General features: G+C 43.5%; 1 protein-coding gene across 1 annotated transcript; it reads right to left on the bottom strand.

Moving 5' to 3' along the window:
* Nucleotides 1–4,466: 4,466 nt before the first annotated feature.
* LOC142185257 (cytochrome P450 2G1-like) lies at nucleotides 4,467–16,406 on the bottom strand. Its single transcript, XM_075260556.1, has 9 exons — nucleotides 16,226–16,406; nucleotides 14,596–14,758; nucleotides 13,986–14,135; nucleotides 12,797–12,957; nucleotides 11,566–11,742; nucleotides 10,999–11,134; nucleotides 9,383–9,570; nucleotides 6,343–6,484; nucleotides 4,467–4,817 (listed from the first exon to the last, which is right to left on the bottom strand). Exons 1-9 carry the CDS (start codon nucleotides 16,400–16,402, stop codon nucleotides 4,633–4,635), a joined length of 1,479 nt encoding a protein of 492 aa, XP_075116657.1. The 5' UTR covers nucleotides 16,403–16,406; the 3' UTR covers nucleotides 4,467–4,632.
* Between the last annotated feature and the right edge of the window lie 3,130 nt (nucleotides 16,407–19,536).

The raw sequence follows: 19,536 nt of genomic DNA, 5'->3' as shown, positions 1-19,536 counted from the left end.
ACATTGAAGATGATGCTGCGGATGAAGAAGGAGGCGGCGCTGGAGACAATTCTCTGGCAGCAGTGGGGATGTCCCCATCGCTGTTTGAGCGCTGGGGAGCGCCCCCATCGCTGTGAGAGAACTCATTTGCACCACGTCTAAAGGTAGGACATGAATAGCCTTTCTAAAGGCTATTCCGATGTCTTATCCGCAAAAAAAAGGTTTTAATGGTAGAATCCCTTTAAGAAAGGCTATTCCTCTCCTACCTTTAGATGTCTTCTCCGCACTGCAGGTAAAAATCCATATTTTCTTCGGTATGCAAATGAGTTATCTTGCAGCACTGGTGGCGGTCCTCAGCGGTCAAACAGCACTGGCGCGTCCCCAATACTGCAAGAGAAATCTCCAGCGCCACCTCTGTCCTCGTCTGGAACGGCTTCTCTCCGCATCTTCTTCCAGCACTGGGTCCAAACTTCTGCACATGCACAGCCAGCTCTGCCATCAGGCCTCTGGTCCTATGTGTCCTACAGTCCTACGTGTTAGTCAGAAAAGAATGGTATCCAATGATAGGATCCCTTTAAAAACTTGAATATAACATAAATTTCAAAAGTAGTTCCCAAATATCCCACCCTTATAACCTTTTACAACAATAGGACGTGGACATATTTACTTTAATGGACTTGGCTTTAGTTTTAACAAATTCTATGTTTGAAAGAATTCTTACATTGCAGTATTTTTACCCCTTTTGCACAATGCTGTGTATATATTACATTTCCCCATAATTCGCCCATCTGTAAGTGTTAGTTATACAACCTTGATCTATAATCTCTTGATATATTGTACATAAAGTCTAGTTAACTACAAGAAGATCCATCCAGGTTACTGGTGCGATATCACATCCTGGTGTAAATGTAACCCATCAGATTGTTCGATTTTCGGGATATGAGGTAAGTTTCTTTATTGAGAAGTTTATGCTTTTAGTCACCCCCACATTAAGGTCCCCCCAAACCCTCTCAATGTCTTGGAATGAAAATGTAGATTCCCTACATAGATATCCCTGAAATGTTTAGATATGGTTGATACAATAAAATTGTACTGTCCGTTCTCCAAGATGTCCAACTTTTCAAGTGGACAGCAAAACCCGACATGTAGGTTTTTCTGTCCACTTGAAAAGTTGGACATCTTTGGGAACGGACACATAAGGACACCCACAGACAGTAAAAGAACGCACCCGATGTCCATTTAAATCAATGCAAAATGTCACAGACACAGCTAGTGTCCTCTGCTAATGTCCGCACAAGATTTTGAACGGACATTAGCAGCGGACACTAGCTGTCGGACACCGACAGTAGTGTGAACGCTCCCTAAGTGAAACGCAGATTAATTTGTCACTTTTAGTTCCTGGCGGTGCAGTAACAGCAAAACCCCAGCCAGGAATTAATGGGTGTCACACTTTCAACAAAGTGAATGCACTGGTGCCCAGGAACTGGATTTGGCTTTAATTGCATCAAAATCTGCAACAAAAATGCTGCATTTCTGCAATGTGGGGCCTCAGCCTTACGCCTCCTGCATACAAGTGGCACGCATGTGGTTTTCACTGACCTATACATTAAAAATGAATTGACAGGGCTGCAAATGCAGACAGATATAGGGGATATATAGGACAGATATAGGACCTGCTCAATAGTTTTCAGTTCTTCAATTTGGCCCAGATACACAGCCACAAAAAGAATGGCTGTATATATGGGTCAATTGAAATATATAGGTCTGTACTTTATCCACAGTTGTAGATAAAGAGTCTGGCCATGTGCATTGCAGGTTACAACTCAATGTGCCTCATATTAATAGCAGTTCACCCCATCATGTCTCTCACATTAACCCCCTGTGTGCTTTACATAAGGGACACTGATATGTGAGACATATGGAGGTAATAAGTGAATATCTTCATTATATAGGTCCCTTATTAGTACCTCCATATGTCTCACACATCAGTAACCCTTATGTGAGCCACACAGGGGTTAATATGAGGGACATGATGGGGTTAACTGCTATTAATGTGAGGCACATGGAGTTACTAAAACTAAAGTAATAACCCCAAATGCCTGACATTAATAAGAATAGTCAGTAACACATACGTACCTGGTGTTGTGTTTACTTTCACTTTGCTCCCCAGAGCTTCCTCTCCTCCTCCGGGCTGCGGACGGCAGGAGCTCCTCCTCACATGTAGCAGCAGGTCCAGGGAGCCCTTATCCTGTGCAGTGAGAGGCTCACCTCTGATTGGTGGGCAGTGAGAGAAGGGGGCGTGTCCTACACCGCAGCTCTAGCAGAGCACTGAAAGGACGCTCTCTCTCAATTTAGTGCATGAAGGTTGCGGGCTGGCTGCCGTGCCAGCAAAATATGCCTCGCGTGCCAGTCCTGGCACGCGTGCCAGGGGTTGCCGACCCCTGGTCTATAGTATTCTGGCTGGAATGTGTCTTACAAACCAAGAAAATCTGCAACAGGTGCCTAAAACCGCAACAATAGGTTTTGATGAAAATAAAGCCTTTAGTGGGTCATATGGCCGTAATCCGCTACATTTCCACCACTATAATGTGAATCAGGCCTCGCTTTACCTGGACAGTCAGCAAATTCCTGAAAGGCCATTTCAACCGGATTTTGAAACTGAGTCTGTGGTCGGGGAGTACGCAGCCTTTCTCCATGTATCAGGTAAAGCAGAGACGTGATAGTGGACTAGCCATTGACAGAGATGAATTTATTAACTGCTAAATATTTTTTGCATTTGGTTTGTCACTGGATCAAGAACCAGGGGCCATTTTTCATATATTAAAATCTTAGAGCTGAGATGCAGTTTGCAGTGCCAGAGAGGTTGTATAGAAGTTTTACCTTTTGTGCTGCAGATGATGACCTAGCGGTAACCTAGCGGTCAGGATTCCAATACAGGTCATTTGTATATGATTATTGTATAATGTAACTCTGCTCACCGTATTTTTGAATTTATATGCACTGTAACACTTTATCTGTTGAGTAAACTTTTTAACATTTTGCGTTTTTGTTTGTGCTTACCTGTCACCACACAAAGGAAAGGGCGTGTTGGGGCGTGTTGGGGCGTGTTTGGGCGTGTTGACGAGAAATGTTTTGGCAGCTAAGGGACAGGGTTTCAACATGGGGGTGTGGTATCTGTCACTTTGACGAAAAGTGTAGATGCTTTACTACTATCCAAAGCTGCAGTTGGCATCACACAGCCAGAGAACAGACTGCCCACCAAGACCCTGTAGATAGTTCAACTTTTCATGACAACTCAGATCCCCTTTAGTGTTTGCTTTATTCTCCTTACTTGCCTTTGGAATGGTGAATCCTCTGAATGTGGAGTTTTCTGATGACAGTATAAGAGACGTTCAATGGGATAAAATAAAATAAGTTCATTTTATTAACATAAATACAACACAAACAACCTAAGTTTATAGTGAGGGATATATAAGAGAATCATCATAACAATGGCCAGGTAAGGTGAAAAATATAAATATAAATGTAACCTGAACACCTTGGAATTGTTCTAAAACTAATTATACTATGAATGTATTAAAGGAGGATAAATCTGCACCATATAAGGCTAAAGTGCACAGAACATACCAAGGAAGAATCAAACAAACATAAAGTCTAATGAAAGCTTTATTTGCCCAATTTTTTTTTTTTTACATCTTATCTAAAGGTAAAGATGATCCAAATGTGCAGTATGAGGGGATCAACTTCTGGAAGAACCTGCCGAGTATTGTATGAACAGCTTGTAAGGAATCAGAGTAACCACTGGACACGTGATAGCGCCATCTAGATCTAATTATTTAGCTTTACAGGGAAATATGTTGTGTTTTTGGATAATGAAAACCAGACCATTACACATTATATGTTATTATATATGTAACATATCTACCATTATACATTATATGTTATTATATATGTGACATATCTACCATTATACATTATATGTTATTATATATGTGACATATCTACCATTATACATTATATGTTATTATATATGTAACATATCTACCATTATACATTATATGTTATTATATATGTAACATATCTACCATTATACATTATATGTTATTATATATGTGACATATCTACCATTATACATTATATGTTATTATATATGTGACATATCTACCATTATACATTATATGTTATTATATATGTGACATATCTACCATTATACATTATATGTTATTATATATGTAACATATCTACCATTATACATTATATGTTATTATATATGTAACATATCTACCATTATACATTATATGTTATTATATATGTAACATATCTACCATTATACATTATATGTTATTATATATGTAACATATCTACCATTATACATTATATGTTATTATATATGTAACATATCTACCATTATACATTATATGTTATTATATATGTGACATATCTACCATTATACATTATATGTTATTATATATGTAACATATCTACCATTATACATTATATGTTCTCCACAGGATATTACACATGTGATACATTGAAAAATCTGTTACTTTTGGTTATTTCATTACTCCATCCATGTGACCCATCTCTCTACTCCACAGATCACATGACTGAAGCTTATTCGCTGCATCTGACGTACATCCTCTCCATCCAACATTACATTCGGGGGATGAAGGACATTCGGTAAAATTTAGGAACATTTGCAAAGCCAGTCATAAAGGGTTTAATGTCGTTGTCTGTGAACTCTCTCTCTGGACGTAATCTGAAGCGCTGTAAGATGGTTGTTAGGAAAAGAAACAGCTCCATCTTGGCCAAACCTTCTCCGAGACATACCCGCTTCCCTAATGAGAGAGAAACCCATTAGCTACAAATTACATTGGGCTGATTTAATATCACCAAAATTGTGTATACTGTCTCCACGTACCCCATGATATTACCCAGCATGCTTTTCTTTCTCCTAGTCCTTGCTACAATGATCAAACACCCATTTAGATATATATAAATATAAAGACCCCAGCGTATAATAAGTGGAGGCCCAGGGGAGGTGAGAATGTATGACAGACACTTATGGCTGCATTACCTCAACTCTCCTGGACATCTGGCACTTCCTTGGCCTCCTCTTCTAGCCTTTTCCTGCCTCTGACTGACATCAAATGCCCTGAGGTCACATCTGAGACTTGTGATTGGGCCTCATTGGTCACATAGGGTGTGCCAACATCTTGATGTCCCACTGGTGATCCATGGAAGTTTGATGTCAGCCTGAGACCAGAATAGGATGCTGAAAGTTAGGGCTCGTTCACACGTGAACAAAGGGGCGGATTTTGACAGCGGATTTCATTTCAAAATCCGCCCCCTTACAATGGTGGTCTATGCAGACTGCCGGGCTTCTTTTTTCCGCTAGCGGCGGGCTGCTGCTATCGGAGAAAAGAAGCGACCTGCCCTATCTTCAGGCGGAAGCTGCGGCGCACTGGACCGCGGCTTCCGCCTAGCGGCAGCACCCTCCTGTGTTGGCTCATTCATTTGAGCCGACATAGGAGGGGAAAGCCCCGACCGCGATGGTCATGGCAGACGGGTTTTGCCCAGAAAGAGGCGCGGCTCACCGCGGCTCTCTCTGTGTCAAAACCCACGCGGTTGCCCCACGTCTGAACTAGCCCTTAGCATGTCATGTGTGAGCATCCATCTTGGGCAGGGTGACCTCCATGTAATATAGACCAGTGGTTCTTAGCTGCCTCTTGTACCCCTGGATCTGCATAATGTTCCACCTGGGGTACACCCACTGCAAATGAATGTGGCTTCTCCTGGAGGTTGCACATTCAATATAATGGCTTGTTGAAGCCTGGGAGAAGTTCAACAAGGGAAGGACTCTATACAGTAACTCTGGTCCGCGGTGTAAACTTTCAGATGAACTTCTATAAAACTGTGACAAGATGGTAGAGAACAAACAACATGTTCATCCCCCTACTAGGAAACAGTGGCAAGGAATCGCCAAGTGTGTAGAATGGAGGAACTGGTATAATGGGGAACTAACAGAGCCCAGCTTCTCCACACATGGTAACCAGGGTTATCCATCCATAAGACCACAGACCTTAAATCTGCCCTCAGAATCTAGTGGATGCAGTTCCCCCCTCCCGATACACACTCATATTTATTACTACCCTGACCTTTCCTCCATTCATGTTCAGTCTGTCACTGAATTCATAAAACTGCAGCTGCTGTATTAGTTTGGCCTGTGTTACCTTTCTTCCTTTGGTCCATTAAATATCCAAGAATATTTCCTCCCAAACCCCCAGAACTCCATTAGCCGTCAGTGTCTTAGAAACCATCCATTGGCTTATGTAGACAAAGTGATTTACATTCTGTTAATACCTGCAGAAAACGGCATGTAGGACTCGTTCTTCTTAAAACATCCCTTGTTGTCTAAGAAATTGTTGGGATCAAACTTGTCGGGGTGGGCGAGCTTTGTGGAGTCTTGATGAACCGTACACAGCAATGGATAGATGTCTGTACCCTAGACACACGAGGGATGGAAAATACTCTTATGGTAAAATGACTTCTATTGTATCATCTGTAACCCAGGTTAGTGCAGATGATGGATTCCCCAGGTCACCGACTAAGGGGCTGCTCAATGGATGACCCACCACAATATGAGGACACATCATATCTAATAAATAGAGATGAGCGAGTAGTACTTGACCGAGTAGGTATTCGATCGTATATTACAGTATTCAAAATATTCATACTCGGTCGAATACCACGCAGAAAGCTCAGTAAAAATTTGATTCCCCTCCCACCTTCCCTGGCGCTTTTTTACACCAATAACTATGCAGGGGAGGTGGGACAGGAAGTAGGACAATGTAGGCATCGGAAAAAAAACGTATACAGTCATTGGCTGGCTATATCAGGTGACCTAGAATCTATAAGATCGTTTCAGATGCGACTGTGAATTAGACCGGGAGAGACGTTCTGCCAGGGTGAGCTAAGAATTAGGATTATTTAGGCAGGAATCTTACTCCAACAGCTCTTATAAGAGCTAAACTTACATCTACCACTGCTTGAACATTGTATATACACCATCTGTATATACACCATCTAAATATATACAACATCTGTATAAACAATCTTTTTGCAACTAATTTTCCCAAAAGCCCATGTTAGGGCTCCAATTCCGTACCACCTTTTCCCCCAATCTACCTTTCCCATCTCCTGTCCTATACCTGTTGTAAGCTAGGTGTATAAGTACGCGTGTATACATCTAACATACAGAGAATTTTGGGCTCTATATACCTTTACCATTTCCTGGTATATAACTGTTTTGAGCTCATTATATACTTCTAACATGCAGAGGATTTTGGGCACTCACATCACACACATACACAATGCCAGTTAAGGGTGGGGGCTTTTGATTTCCCATTGCCTGGTAATGTTTCTTTAGCTTAAAATTAGTATTTCTTTCCATACTAATGTAGAGGAAAGAAGGTTTCCAGGTATTTTTCCACTTTCCACTGTCCCAGTGTGTTAGATGCCCCCAGACATGCTCCCCCTGCTGTCCCAGTATGTTAGATGCCCCCAGACATGCGCCCCCTGCTGTCCCAGTGTGTTAGATGCCCCCAGACATGCTTCCCCTGCTGTCCCAGTGTGTTAGATGCCCCCAGACATGCGCCCCCTGCTGTCCCAGTGTGTTAGATCCCCCAGACATGCTCCCCCTGCTGTCCCAGTATGTTAGATGCCCCCAGACATGCTTCCCCTGCTGTCCCAGTGTGTTAGATGCCTCCAGACATGCTCCCCCTGCTGTCCCAGTGTGTTAGATGCCCCCAGACATGCTCCCCCTGCTGTCCTAGTATGTTAGATGCCCCCAGACATGCTTCCCCTGCTGTCCCAGTGTGTTAGATGCCCCCAGACATGCTTCCCCTGCTGTCCCAGTGTGTTAGATGCCCCAGACATGCTCCCCCTGCTGTCCCAGTATGTTAGATGCCCCAGACATGCTCCCCCTGCTGTCCCAGTGTGTTAGATGCCCCCAGACATGCTCCCCCTGCTGTCCCAGTATGTTAGATGCCCCCAGACATGCTTCCCCTGCTGTCCCAGTGTGTTAGATGCCCCCAGACATGCGCCCCCTGCTGTCCCAGTATGTTAGATGCCCCCAGACATGCTTCCCCTGCTGTCCCAGTGTGTTAGATGCCCCCAGACATGCTTCCCCTGCTGTCCCAGTGTGTTAGATGCCCCCAGACATGCGCCCCCTGCTGTCCCAGTATGTTAGATGCCCCCAGACATGCTTCCCCTGCTGTCCCAGTGTGTTAGATGCCCCCAGACATGCTTCCCCTGCTGTCCCAGTGTGTTAGATGCCCCCAGACATGCTTCCCCTGCTGTCCCAGTTGCATTGCAGAGGTGTTGGTATCGTTTCCTGCGGTGTCATTGTGGACTTGGTGATTCCAATTGGTCGATTTTAGATTTCCCTGAAACAAGCATTTTTTTTTTTCCCATAGACTATAATGGGATTCACTATTCGATTGAATAGTCAAATATTGAGGTTCTGCTCAAATCGAATTCCGAATAGTTGAACATTTCACTACTCGCTCATCTCTCCTAATAAACTAAAGGTTTTCATACACATTAAACTAATCGTAATGGCAATTTATCCAATAGTAAATAAGCAAAAAGATTTCTCATCATTGTTAAAGATTTTTCAACTAAAGAACATTCCCAGAATGATAATTTGTCTTTTCCCAGTGACACTGGAAATGTACGGCCATTCTGTATGACTATAAATGCCAATATGGATTATACTGTATATGGCCGAGTCTATGAAACAATCACTCGCTAGACAGATGGGTCACTCAGTGGTTGTTGTCCAATAATCCACCACTGCTACCTAATGTGTGGCCGCCATTATAAGTATACACATGTAGGGGTTGTCCAGGAGTTTTTAGTTTATGGTTTATCCTTAGGGAAGGCTATAAATATCTGATGGGTGTAGTGCACAGACGCTGGTGACCATGTTCTGAGGCTTATACTATACACAGTACCGGGCACAGAGCCAGAAACAGATGGCTACGTGCCCTGTATAGTGGCCAATACTTCAGCTTAGTCTCCATTGAAGTCATTACCTTCACCCAGGGACTATACAGGGACCAGAGCCATCAGCGTCTAGCATCGGGGTGTGTATAGTGCTGGCATGTCTCTGCCCTTCCCCCTAATGATAAGGTATTTATGACCTATGATAAGCTATAAATTAAAAATTCCTTAAAGAGATTATAAATGATAAGAAATGGTCTCCAGTTATACAGAAGCAGGGCCAGTTGTTCATGGTTTGTATCTGGCTTTGCAGGTTGGCCGCCTTCACGTCAAAGAGACAGATCTGTGATACCAGACACATCAGTTTCCCTGGTTTACCAGTTTTTCCTTCTCCTACCTTAGGAATAGTGAATCCCTTGAAATTAGCATCTCTGGTTGTTGTGTGAGGAAGGTTCATGGGGAGCAGATCAGCAAATCTCTGGATCTCATGGATTACAGCATCTGTATATGGCATTTGGCTGCGGTCCTCGATGTTTGGGATGCGGCCGTCACCAATCACACGGTCTATTTCCTCATGCACTTTAGCTGGGAAAGAAATATTGGAGGAAATAATAAACAATTATTAAACTATAATAAGAGGGAAGCTCTAGTTCCATTTTTTTACCCCCTAGCAAGACTTAAAATAATAAACACTGTATACTCACCTCTCCTTTCAGCTCGAGATCCAGTGCAGTCTCCATTTAGGTTCTTTATTTACCTTGTATTTGCCCACAAGTGCGTCAGCCAATCAGAGACTGAGCATTGTGACTCCATTTGAACACAACATCACTGCTCATCCACTGATTGGCTGATGGGATCCGGTGCAGGTCAAAGGTCACAAAGATTGTGGATCAGAATCGAGACTCCCCATTGGATTCTCGGCCATACAGAGATGTCAGTAAAGAGTTTGTTATTTTAAGCCTCACTAATGGTAAAATAATGAAGCAAGTAATCTGGATAGACAGAGCTTTACATCTTATACACACTTTATCCATACATTTAACACAACAGCCTTGTGAATAGATCCTGTATTTATAATCGAGACATTATTGCTTCCTGTAAGTAAAAAAAAAAAAATGACTTGTATGTGGTTGTGAATCCTTGGAGTGATCCTTGGAGGGGTCACTACTGTCAGTGGGCACCGATCTAGGGGGTCCACAGGTCACAGCACATTAAGGCTGATTAAACTTCTCTGATCTCTTTTCTGATTTCTATTCCTGGCATCCTAAACTTATTCCCCCTTATCGTTGGTGCACTGGGGTGAAAGAGTTGAAGATTTATATACACAGCCTCTGTGGTGTCAGTGACCAGTTTGGTGTCAGTATCGTATACTATGTAACTTATATGTTTAATAGTCTGAAACACTTTAGGAAGGGATGAGAGATGGTACAAGCCAGTCAATTGTTGGAAAGAGGAATCGAGGAGGTAGTGTGGTATGTTAGAAGAGACTGAACCAAAGCTTGAGCTGGTCTGGAGAAGATTCAGCTAAGAGCGCCTTCACTAGACAGCAGGCAGGAGATGGGAATAATCCCTGCTCAACTTGTAGTCAAGAGAGAAGTGTGCCAGATAAGACTGATCCGAACTTCAAGGTCAGAGGGTACCTCAATATGAGTATCAGCTAGCCTATTCAATATGTCCGTGAGGGTAGGAACAAGGTCAGGACAGTCTGATAAAATGAATGAAATCTATGTAACATGTTATTTGTGCTCGTGCTGCGGATAAAGAAATCTCTTACTGACTAGATCAGTGATTCCCAAAGTGATCCAGGTGGACGCAAAGTTTTATTGTTAGATCTAATCTTCACATTTTTTGATGAGTTTTGGGAATATGGTACAAATATAGCAGCAGGGGGTCCACCGAAAACAGTAAAATTTTGAAAGTGGTCTACGAGAAAAAAATAGTTTGGGAACTTTTGGACTAAACCCTTCTAACAAGAGGTTATTACCCGGGGTGGATTTCTGGTTTCTTACTGACCTTGTATATCGGGGTATTTCATAAGTAACATAAATCCATGTCTTAGAGTGCTGCTGACTGTTTCCGTCCCGGCAAAAAATAAGTTGAGAATCGTCATTATCATGTTTCTCTTGTTAAAGTTAGTATTGTCTTGTTCCTGTAGACACAATTTATAGGATTATGATTTAAAGGGATGTTCCATTTTGGAGTGACAGTTTTAAGATGTATCTGACCAAGTTAAAGACACGAGTATATAATAAATTTCTAAAGTAGCTCCCAAATATCCCACCCCTATAATCACAGACAACAATACGACATGGACACAATTTTTTATGGATTTGGCCTTAATTTTAACAAATTGTATCCTGGTAATAACACCAACTATTGGATCACAAGTATTTTATCTTGCATTAACCCTTCTGTACCACTATGTACCCATTGGATTTGTGAATAAGATGGACTTTAGGAGGCCGAGCCTACAGCCAAATATTGTATTGGGATAGGCCATTGGACTCTAACCCAACCATATACAGGTGGACCCCCGACCACTTACACTTACTACCTCTCCCCTAATCCTCATTCACTTACCTGCTGCTGTTTTATAAGAAAGCAGTCAATGTAATCTCTGGGTGAGTTTGGATCAAATGACTCTTCATTCATCTTGATTCGCGTCTCAATGAAATCGGTGAGTTTACGCAAGTTTTTGTTGATTCTCTGGTGGGGTCCTGGTACATAGTGCATGACTGAGGGCAGCATATCCTTCATCTGGAATAAGAGATACACATTACTCATTGTAAGTAATAGTAGTAATACTAACCTAGTAACTAATATACTGGGAAAGCAAAAGATCCATGTCTGACATATGGGCAGGACAGAAGGACCAACCACTCAAGTGTTGTCACTGCCAAACTACCTCCAATGTCTTCCAGACACTTACAGGACCAAGACATGGGAGTTATAAAGTGGCAAAGTACCTTATAAACCAATAGGAAAGCTTTATTAGTGCGTGTCAGAGGTGATGTTTGGGGTCATTGTCCTGCTGGAAGACCCATGACCTAGGAAGCAAAACCAGCCTTCTGACCCCAAGTAAAATGTTTGGCTTTACTAAAAAGCTCTGTCTTGGTCTCATCTATACACAAGACATTTTCTCAGTAGCCTTTTGGCTTCCTCACTTACATTTTGGCTGTAAACTGCAGTCTAGCTTTTTTATGTCTCGGTGTCAGTGGGGTCCTCCTGGGTCTCCTGACACATAGTTGGCACTGACACTGATGCCCCCTGCAGGACACTGAACATGATTGGGGCTGTTCATCCACCATGCAGACTATCCTGTGTTACCACCTTTCAGCAATTTCTCTCTTCCGTCCACATAGATTAGCTACAATGCCATGGGGTGGAAACTTCTGGATTATGTTGTGCACTGTGGACAAAGACTGTAACCATGGAAAAAGCTCTTCTCCACTCCCTTCCTCTCCGCTCCTCTCCCCCTATGCCCTCCTCTGTCTTCCTCTGCCCTCCTTTCTCCTCTTCCCTCCTATGCCCTTCTCTCCCCCCTCTGCCCTCCTCTCCCCCCTCTGCCCTCCTCTGCCCTCCTTTCTCCTCTTCTCCCCTCCTCTGCCCTCCTCTCGCCTCCTCTGTGCCACTTTTCCCTCCTCTTCCTTCGTCTCCCCTCCTCTGTATCATTAAATGAGACCCCGTCAAACACATTAGTATGACTGATACCTCGGCATCTGCTATTGTTACTCATGCCCTATTCTCATTTAGTGGGTGCTAAATCTGATGCAGGTGTCCAGTATTAATACAGAAATGTCTTGGCTCTTACCTGTCCCCACGCACCACTTATATCCACAAATACAGCATTGAACATGGTCAGAAGATTCTGGAAGCTATCATTACTGTATTCAAAGCGGTTTCCAAACACAATCGAGCAAATTATATTTGCAACTCCCTGGAGTAAAAATTTGGTTGGATCAATGAATTGTTCTGTAGAAAAAACATACAAAAAAAAAATCATTGTTAACTGGAGAAGATTTTATGTTTTCCAATAAGCAAAAAGGGGTGAAAGGACAGAAGAGATATAAAGGGAAGGAGGTGTAAGTAGGAGAGGTGATCTTAGGAGGATGACTTAGAGGACCATATACAGTGTCCCAAGACAGATTAGTATCCCCGGAGACGCGGAGTTCATTCATCAGTTACATTGTAGCTGCCGGCAGACAATCTGTATAACAGATGGTGATGGACATTGTATAGTGTTGTATTTCCTCTGCAGGTAGTGTGTGACGGTAGAAGGTCAGTCACATCTAGCTGTAGTACCATGGCAGGAGGAGGAGTTCAGCATGTTCTATGGAATGATTCCATACTAGCTATGATGTGACATTCGGGTAAGAAGAGGGTGAAGGCGCGCTGTATAAGGGCAGATTTCATGCCATCCTGGGTGAGCCAATATGAAGAGTTTATCCATATGCTGAGTCCATTGGGTTGGTCGGTCCATGTCATCCCGAAAAACAACTACCATGTCATGAGAAGCCGGAGGAGACCTAGTCTATGAGTGTGTCAGGGAGAGTCTACTGTGGGAAAAGGATTGATGGCCACCAACTCATGTGTGTAACTCTGGAGGTCGGAAGTCATTTACTGAGTGCATATACTTGTGTGTATTGGTCGGCCATCAAGACTGGAAGGTTCTTGGGATTAAACAGCATTTGGTGATTTTTCTTCTGACCTGACTACACTGTACAACCAGGACTGAGGAAGGAAGGAAGGAAGGAAGGAAGGAAAGAAGGAAGGAAGGAAGGAAGGAAGGAAGGGAAGGAAGGAAGGAAGGAAGGAAGGGAAGGAAGGAAGGAAGGAAGGGAAGGAAGGGAAGAAAGGGAAGGAAGGGAAAGAAGGAAGGAATGGATCAGTACATAATTGATAAACTGAGCATACAGTAATGCTGTATAATATATACCATGTAATGCAGTAATATAATGACCTCTACACTCTGTAATTTGACTGTGTAAATGATTTTGTACCTTTGTGTGATCTTATCTCTTCTACAAGAAATTGCGCCTCTTCTTGGATTCTTTCTTCAATGGTTTTCTTTCCCATGCCAAAATTCCTTAGAATTGTGATGGAAAATCTGCGAAGATCCCTCCATCTTTCTCCGTTGCTAAAACCTTCCCCTGAAACAAAAATCATGACATATTGTGTATTGTAATCCAGTGTGAATCGCTCATGACCCACTAAATGAGAATAGGGCATGAGTAACAATAGCAGATGCCGCGGAATCAGTCATACTTCTGTGTTTGACAGGGTCACATTTAATGATGCAGAGGAGGGGAGACGAAGGAAGAGGAGGGAAGAGTGGCACAGAGGAGGCGAGAGGAGGGCAGAGGAGGGGAGAGGAGGGCAGAGGAGGGGAGAAGAGGAGAAAGGAGGGCAGAGGGGGGAGAGGAGGGCAGAGGGGGGAGACGAAGGAAGAGGAGGGAAGAGTGGCGCAGAGGAGGTGAGAGGAGGGCAGAGGAGGGGAGAAGAGGAGAAAGGAGGGCAGAGGGGGGAGAGGAGGGCAGAGGAGGGGAGAAGAGGAGAAAGGAGGGCAGAGGAAGACATCGCTGTACATGTACAGAATACTGACAAACTTACCATATCCTTTAAAAAAATCATCAAAAGTAGGAATCCTCCCCCGACCACCAAATTCTTCCGCTCGATCAAGTAACGCTTCTTTGACAGTGTCGTAACCACACAGGACAACTACTGGATAGTGTCCAAAATACACAGTGTACACTGAGCCATATTTCTTACTGAACTGAAAGACCAAAATATTCCTTAGGATATATTACAGCATAGAGGATACATTATCATACATCTTATACATGGAGCATTGCAGTATAAGGGATTCCTTTGGTGATATAATACAATGGTCAGACCAGGTTTCCTCCTCCATCCAACAAATACGGAACATTTTGTTTATTGTTTTAATCAGAATAAAGATCTCCTGTGTACAGAATCTCTGCGTCTGAATCAGACATTATGTTGGCTTTGTAGTCTGTTGTTCTGGTCCTAAGACAGATCAGGTCAATGCACTTGAATAGTGTCATGGTAAGCTTAACCCAACCTTACATAGTGACCAATCCCAGCAGGATGTGAAAGCTGGACTGCAGATGGTGTGAACTGTGGCTCTACCTCTTTTACACTTGGATCCTCGGTCATTCTATCGGGATGGTTTAGGGAATATAATATATTTCTTATAAAATAACTTCCTAACATTAGCGCACTGCTTCATCTTCATGACACACTTCTGTTTATTGGACCTGCCACCGATCACCAGATACATAACACAGATTTAATTGCCTCCCATGACCTCTGAGAAGTCCCATTGACTTGGATGCAGAGATATCTGGAAAACCAGTACAAAGCACAAGAAACATCAAAACGTCCATTTTATATCCCCATTTATGCACCAAGGCAGCCGGTCTACATGGTCCAGACTTGTATATGTAATAGTCATCTGTGCAGTGTATATACAGTCTGATGAATCATGATTTCACTTTGCTTAGTAACTGCTGATCTTTCCCAGATGTGCAATTGTATAAGGTCTAAGACAAATGTCCTGTGTGTATGTAGATTAAGATAATTCTTTGTATGAAATGTTCTGTTTGGGTATGAATGCATAATAATCTGTTAGCGGTTCTGGTTGGAAGTGAAGCCCGAAAGGCACCATTCTGGACTGCCGTTTCGAATACTACTCGCTCATCTCTAATAGGCATGTGTGAAAAATACTGCCAAATAAGAATACTCAGACATAGAAGGGTTAATAATATGGGTTTGTTGCACCAGAATATGGTAGACACCGGCTGAATTAGGGATCAGGTGATATCTCAGCTTCTTTATGTGTAGGATTAAGTATATGCTGAGATTATACTGGCCGCTGTGTGTATAGCTTACAGAGATGCCGCTAGTAATGTACAGGGGGATCAGATGGATTCCTGTTGTGTAAATCTACAATAAATAAGGATCACTGAAATAAAGCGCCCAATGCCAGTCTTCTGCTCCAAAAGCTAACAAGTCACTGCAAGCCTTACACTGATGTGGCTGAGCCTTGAAGTTATTGTCCAGTTTATGGCACCAGCCCTTAAAAAAGAGCTGAAGAACCTTCAAAGAAGGAAAACCAAAGTGATAAGAGGCAAAGAATAGAAGATCTAATGTCTCAAAGATGGTTCTACATTATATTAGCAGTGAATCTATATTTTAAAGGTTTCCCTTCAGAACTGACCTCCACCAAGGATTTGACAATCTCTCCTCTCCTAATGTGCAAGACATTTCCAAAAATCGGCAGCGGTGTTGGTCCCGGAGGCAGGTTACGTCTTCTGTATATGGCATTCCATGTGGAGTAGATGAACCATGAAAGGATCCCGAGCAGGACCAGCGATTCCAACCAGCTAAGAACCATCTCTCCTAACTATGAAGCCTATAATGATCCTCCAGCAGATCATCAGGTCGATGTTAATCAGAAAACAATGATAGTTTCTCAGGCTTGGTCATTGGTTGGCAGCTACATGGAGGTTATACCTTTTTAGTACAGTCAATACAGTGTTGTGCCAAGAGAATTGCCAAAGTCTGTTTACCCAACTTTATAACACTGCACTGTGGACAGTAGATTAAGGAGAACCTACATTGTAATTGTGCAAATAGATCTAAGAAAGTTAATACAGATTTATGATATTTTGCACACAGTAGTTGAGGTTCTTGTTGTTAGGATAACAGATGCAGTTCTGAGCCGATACTGAGAACCAGCACTAGATACACTGATCAAAATGGTAAATATGGCACTGGGGGTCCAGCACGCCCGGGCCACACCAATTCCTACCCCACAATGCTGTTCACCAGAGCCCCAGATGGTGGGGATGGACTTGGCGGCACTGACAGGCAGAGAGTTACGGGTCAGGAAATGCCAGACACACAGCACACCACAAATCAAAGCAGAACGAGACACTGGGAACTCTTACCAACAGATCCTCAGGGTAGCAGTGCAGGTCCAAGAAACCAGATGGCAGCGGCAAGCGGTGCTCAGCAAACCCCACACAATGCTGCAGAGGCTCCTGCCTGCTTCCTGAGACCCAGAAGTGGGGGACCCGGGAGTGCAGACAGGATAGGGCTGGCGGGCTCCGCACAATGCTGCAGAGGCTCCTGCCTGCTTCCTGAGACCCAGAAGTGGGGGACCCGGGAGCGCAGACAGGATAGGGCTGGCGGGCTCCGCACAATGCTGCAGAGGCTCCTGCCTGCTTCCTGAGACCCAGAAGTGGGGGACCCGGGAGTGCAGACAGGATAGGGCTGGCAGGCTCCGCACAATGCTGCAGAGGCTCCTGCCTGCTTCCTGAGACCCAGAAGTGGGGGACCCGGGAGTGCAGACAGGATAGGGCTGGCAGGGTCCACACAATGCTGCGGAGGCCCCTGCCTGCTTCCTGAGACCCAGAAGTGGGGGACCCGGGAGTGCAGACAGGATAGGGCTGGCGGGCTCCGCACAATGCTGCAGAGGCTCCTGCCTGCTTCCTGAGACACAGAAGTGGGGGACCCGGGAGTGCAGACAGGATAGGGCTGGCAGGTTCCGCACAATGCTGCAGAGGCTCCTGCCTGCTTCCTGAGACCCAGAAGTGGGGGACCCGGGAGTGCAGACAGGATAGGGCTGGCAGGTTCCGCACAATGCTGCAGAGGCTCCTGCCTGCTTCCTGAGACCCAGAAGTGGGGGACCTGGGAGTGCAGACAGGATAGGGCTGGCGGGCTCCGCACAATGCTGCAGAGGCTCCTGCCTGCTTCCTGAGACCCAGAAGTGGGGGACCCGGGAGCGCAGACAGGATAGGGCTGGCAGGCTCCGCACAATGCTGCAGAGGCTCCTGCCTGCTTCCTGAGACCCAGAAGTGGGGGACCCGGGAGCGCAGACAGGATAGGGCTGGCAGGCTCCGCACAATGCTGCAGAGGCTCCAGCCCTACTACTAACACTTGTGTTTTACAATATTCTGTCCAATTAGGTTTTAATTTCCCCATAGAAAAAATGAAAAAAGAGTTATCAAAACTTCAGATGTTAATCAATATGGTACAAATAAAAGCTACATCTTGTGCCGCATAAAAAGACACATAACACAGCTACATACAAAGATCAATGATATGGTTTTTTACATTCTTTGAAGTTTTGGAATTCTGTAAAGGTAGTAACACAACATAGCATAAAACTATCTAAATCTTTTATTGCTGAGATGAAAGAATACAAGGAACATGTCAGGGAGCACCAGAAACATGAAACCAGCAAGACAATGGTGAAAATGCAGCTATTCCCTAATTTCTACTCATTCAGATTTTTTTTTTCAGCTTCTGAGTAAATCGTCTGGAATATGGAGCCTTAACAGAGTACAGTTTGTCCAGCAAAAAATAAGGCAATCTGTTAAAAAACATGGTATAAAGAGGCCGGCTGTAGCTTCTTGGCTGATAAATCAGCTAATTTACACATTTCATAAGCCGCAGAGGCAACAATTTGTGAGAAATAAGGTGATAGTGGCAACCATTGATTCACAATGGCAAGCTGACCTGTGTGATATGTCAAACTATGCCAAACAAAATGACGGTATAAAATATATTTTAACCGTGATCGACGTATTATCAAAATATAGTCAAATAAAGAAGAAAACGTTTCAGCTCACCCTGTTGTATAATGTGACTGTCTTCAGGAGTGCACGGCTTGTGGGTGGACTCCTACCCTCCGATACGATAATCAACAACGGTAAAAGTAGCCAAAGTGGCTACTTTTACTATTATCAAAATATGTGTGTGTCAGCTTTAGATATAAGATGGTGGACTCTGTAGTCAAAGCCTTTGAATTGATTTTCAAGAATCATCACGGTCTGCCTCATAAACTACAGACAGATTGGTGGAGCAAATTTATGCACAATGCTAAAAAGCAGCTTTATAAAGAGCGCAATATCCACCATTTTTTTTTTTTTTCTTTTTTACTATAAACAGTGTGAAAGCTGCTTTCGTGGAACAATAACAGAACTTTAAAAACAAAAATGTGGAAATTTTTAAATAAGATAAGATAATCCTTTAATAGTCCCACAATGGGGAAATGTCAGTGATACAGTTTCATAGATGGTACAGTAGTATATAACAAGAGAGAAACACATACAAGCTCATGGCAGATAAAGAAATCCTAGGAATCAGAGCAACGAAAAAGAAAGAGACACAGACACACTGCAGGATCATTTAGTTCTCTGTGCAGAGTGATGTTAATAATACGGCCTGACCGTGGTTGGAGGACACGAGGAGGGGGGTCACAGCATGTAGATATAACAGGCAAAAAACGTTTGTTTTTTTTGCAGAGGTGGGGGACATATGCAGCTATCATGATAACATGTGGCAGTTCCTTTGGTAGGTGGTGAGATCTCCTGCTCACAGCTGATAGTTCGGTATCTTGCATCAGCACTATTGTCCATTAACCACAAACAAATGCCCCCAATGTCCTTCATCACAAGCCCTCCTCCTCTTCCTTTCTTCTTACCACTGTGTTCTACTGCCCACGAGAGGTCTGAAGCCATC

This window comes from Leptodactylus fuscus, chromosome 11 (assembly GCF_031893055.1).
Source record: "Leptodactylus fuscus isolate aLepFus1 chromosome 11, aLepFus1.hap2, whole genome shotgun sequence".
Taxonomy (NCBI): Eukaryota; Metazoa; Chordata; class Amphibia; order Anura; family Leptodactylidae; genus Leptodactylus; species Leptodactylus fuscus.
Note: the sequence above shows the minus strand (reverse complement) of the source record. Positions and strands in the feature narration are given on the sequence as shown.

What these genes read in the sequence shown, in the direction of transcription:
- LOC142185257 (XM_075260556.1), bottom strand. Translation starts at nt 16,402, where the DNA reads ATGGTTCTTAGCTGGTTGGAATCGCTGGTCCTGCTCGGGATCCTTTCA. An exon ending in GAAATACCCCGATATACAAG is followed by an intron (nt 9,571 to 10,998) that starts GTCAGTAAGAAA and finishes TTTCTTTCCCAG; the next exon opens with CTAAAGTGCATGAGGAAATA. An exon ending in AGGGATTCACTATTCCTAAG is followed by an intron (nt 6,485 to 9,382) that starts GTAGGAGAAGGA and finishes TCGTGTGTCTAG; the next exon opens with GGTACAGACATCTATCCATT.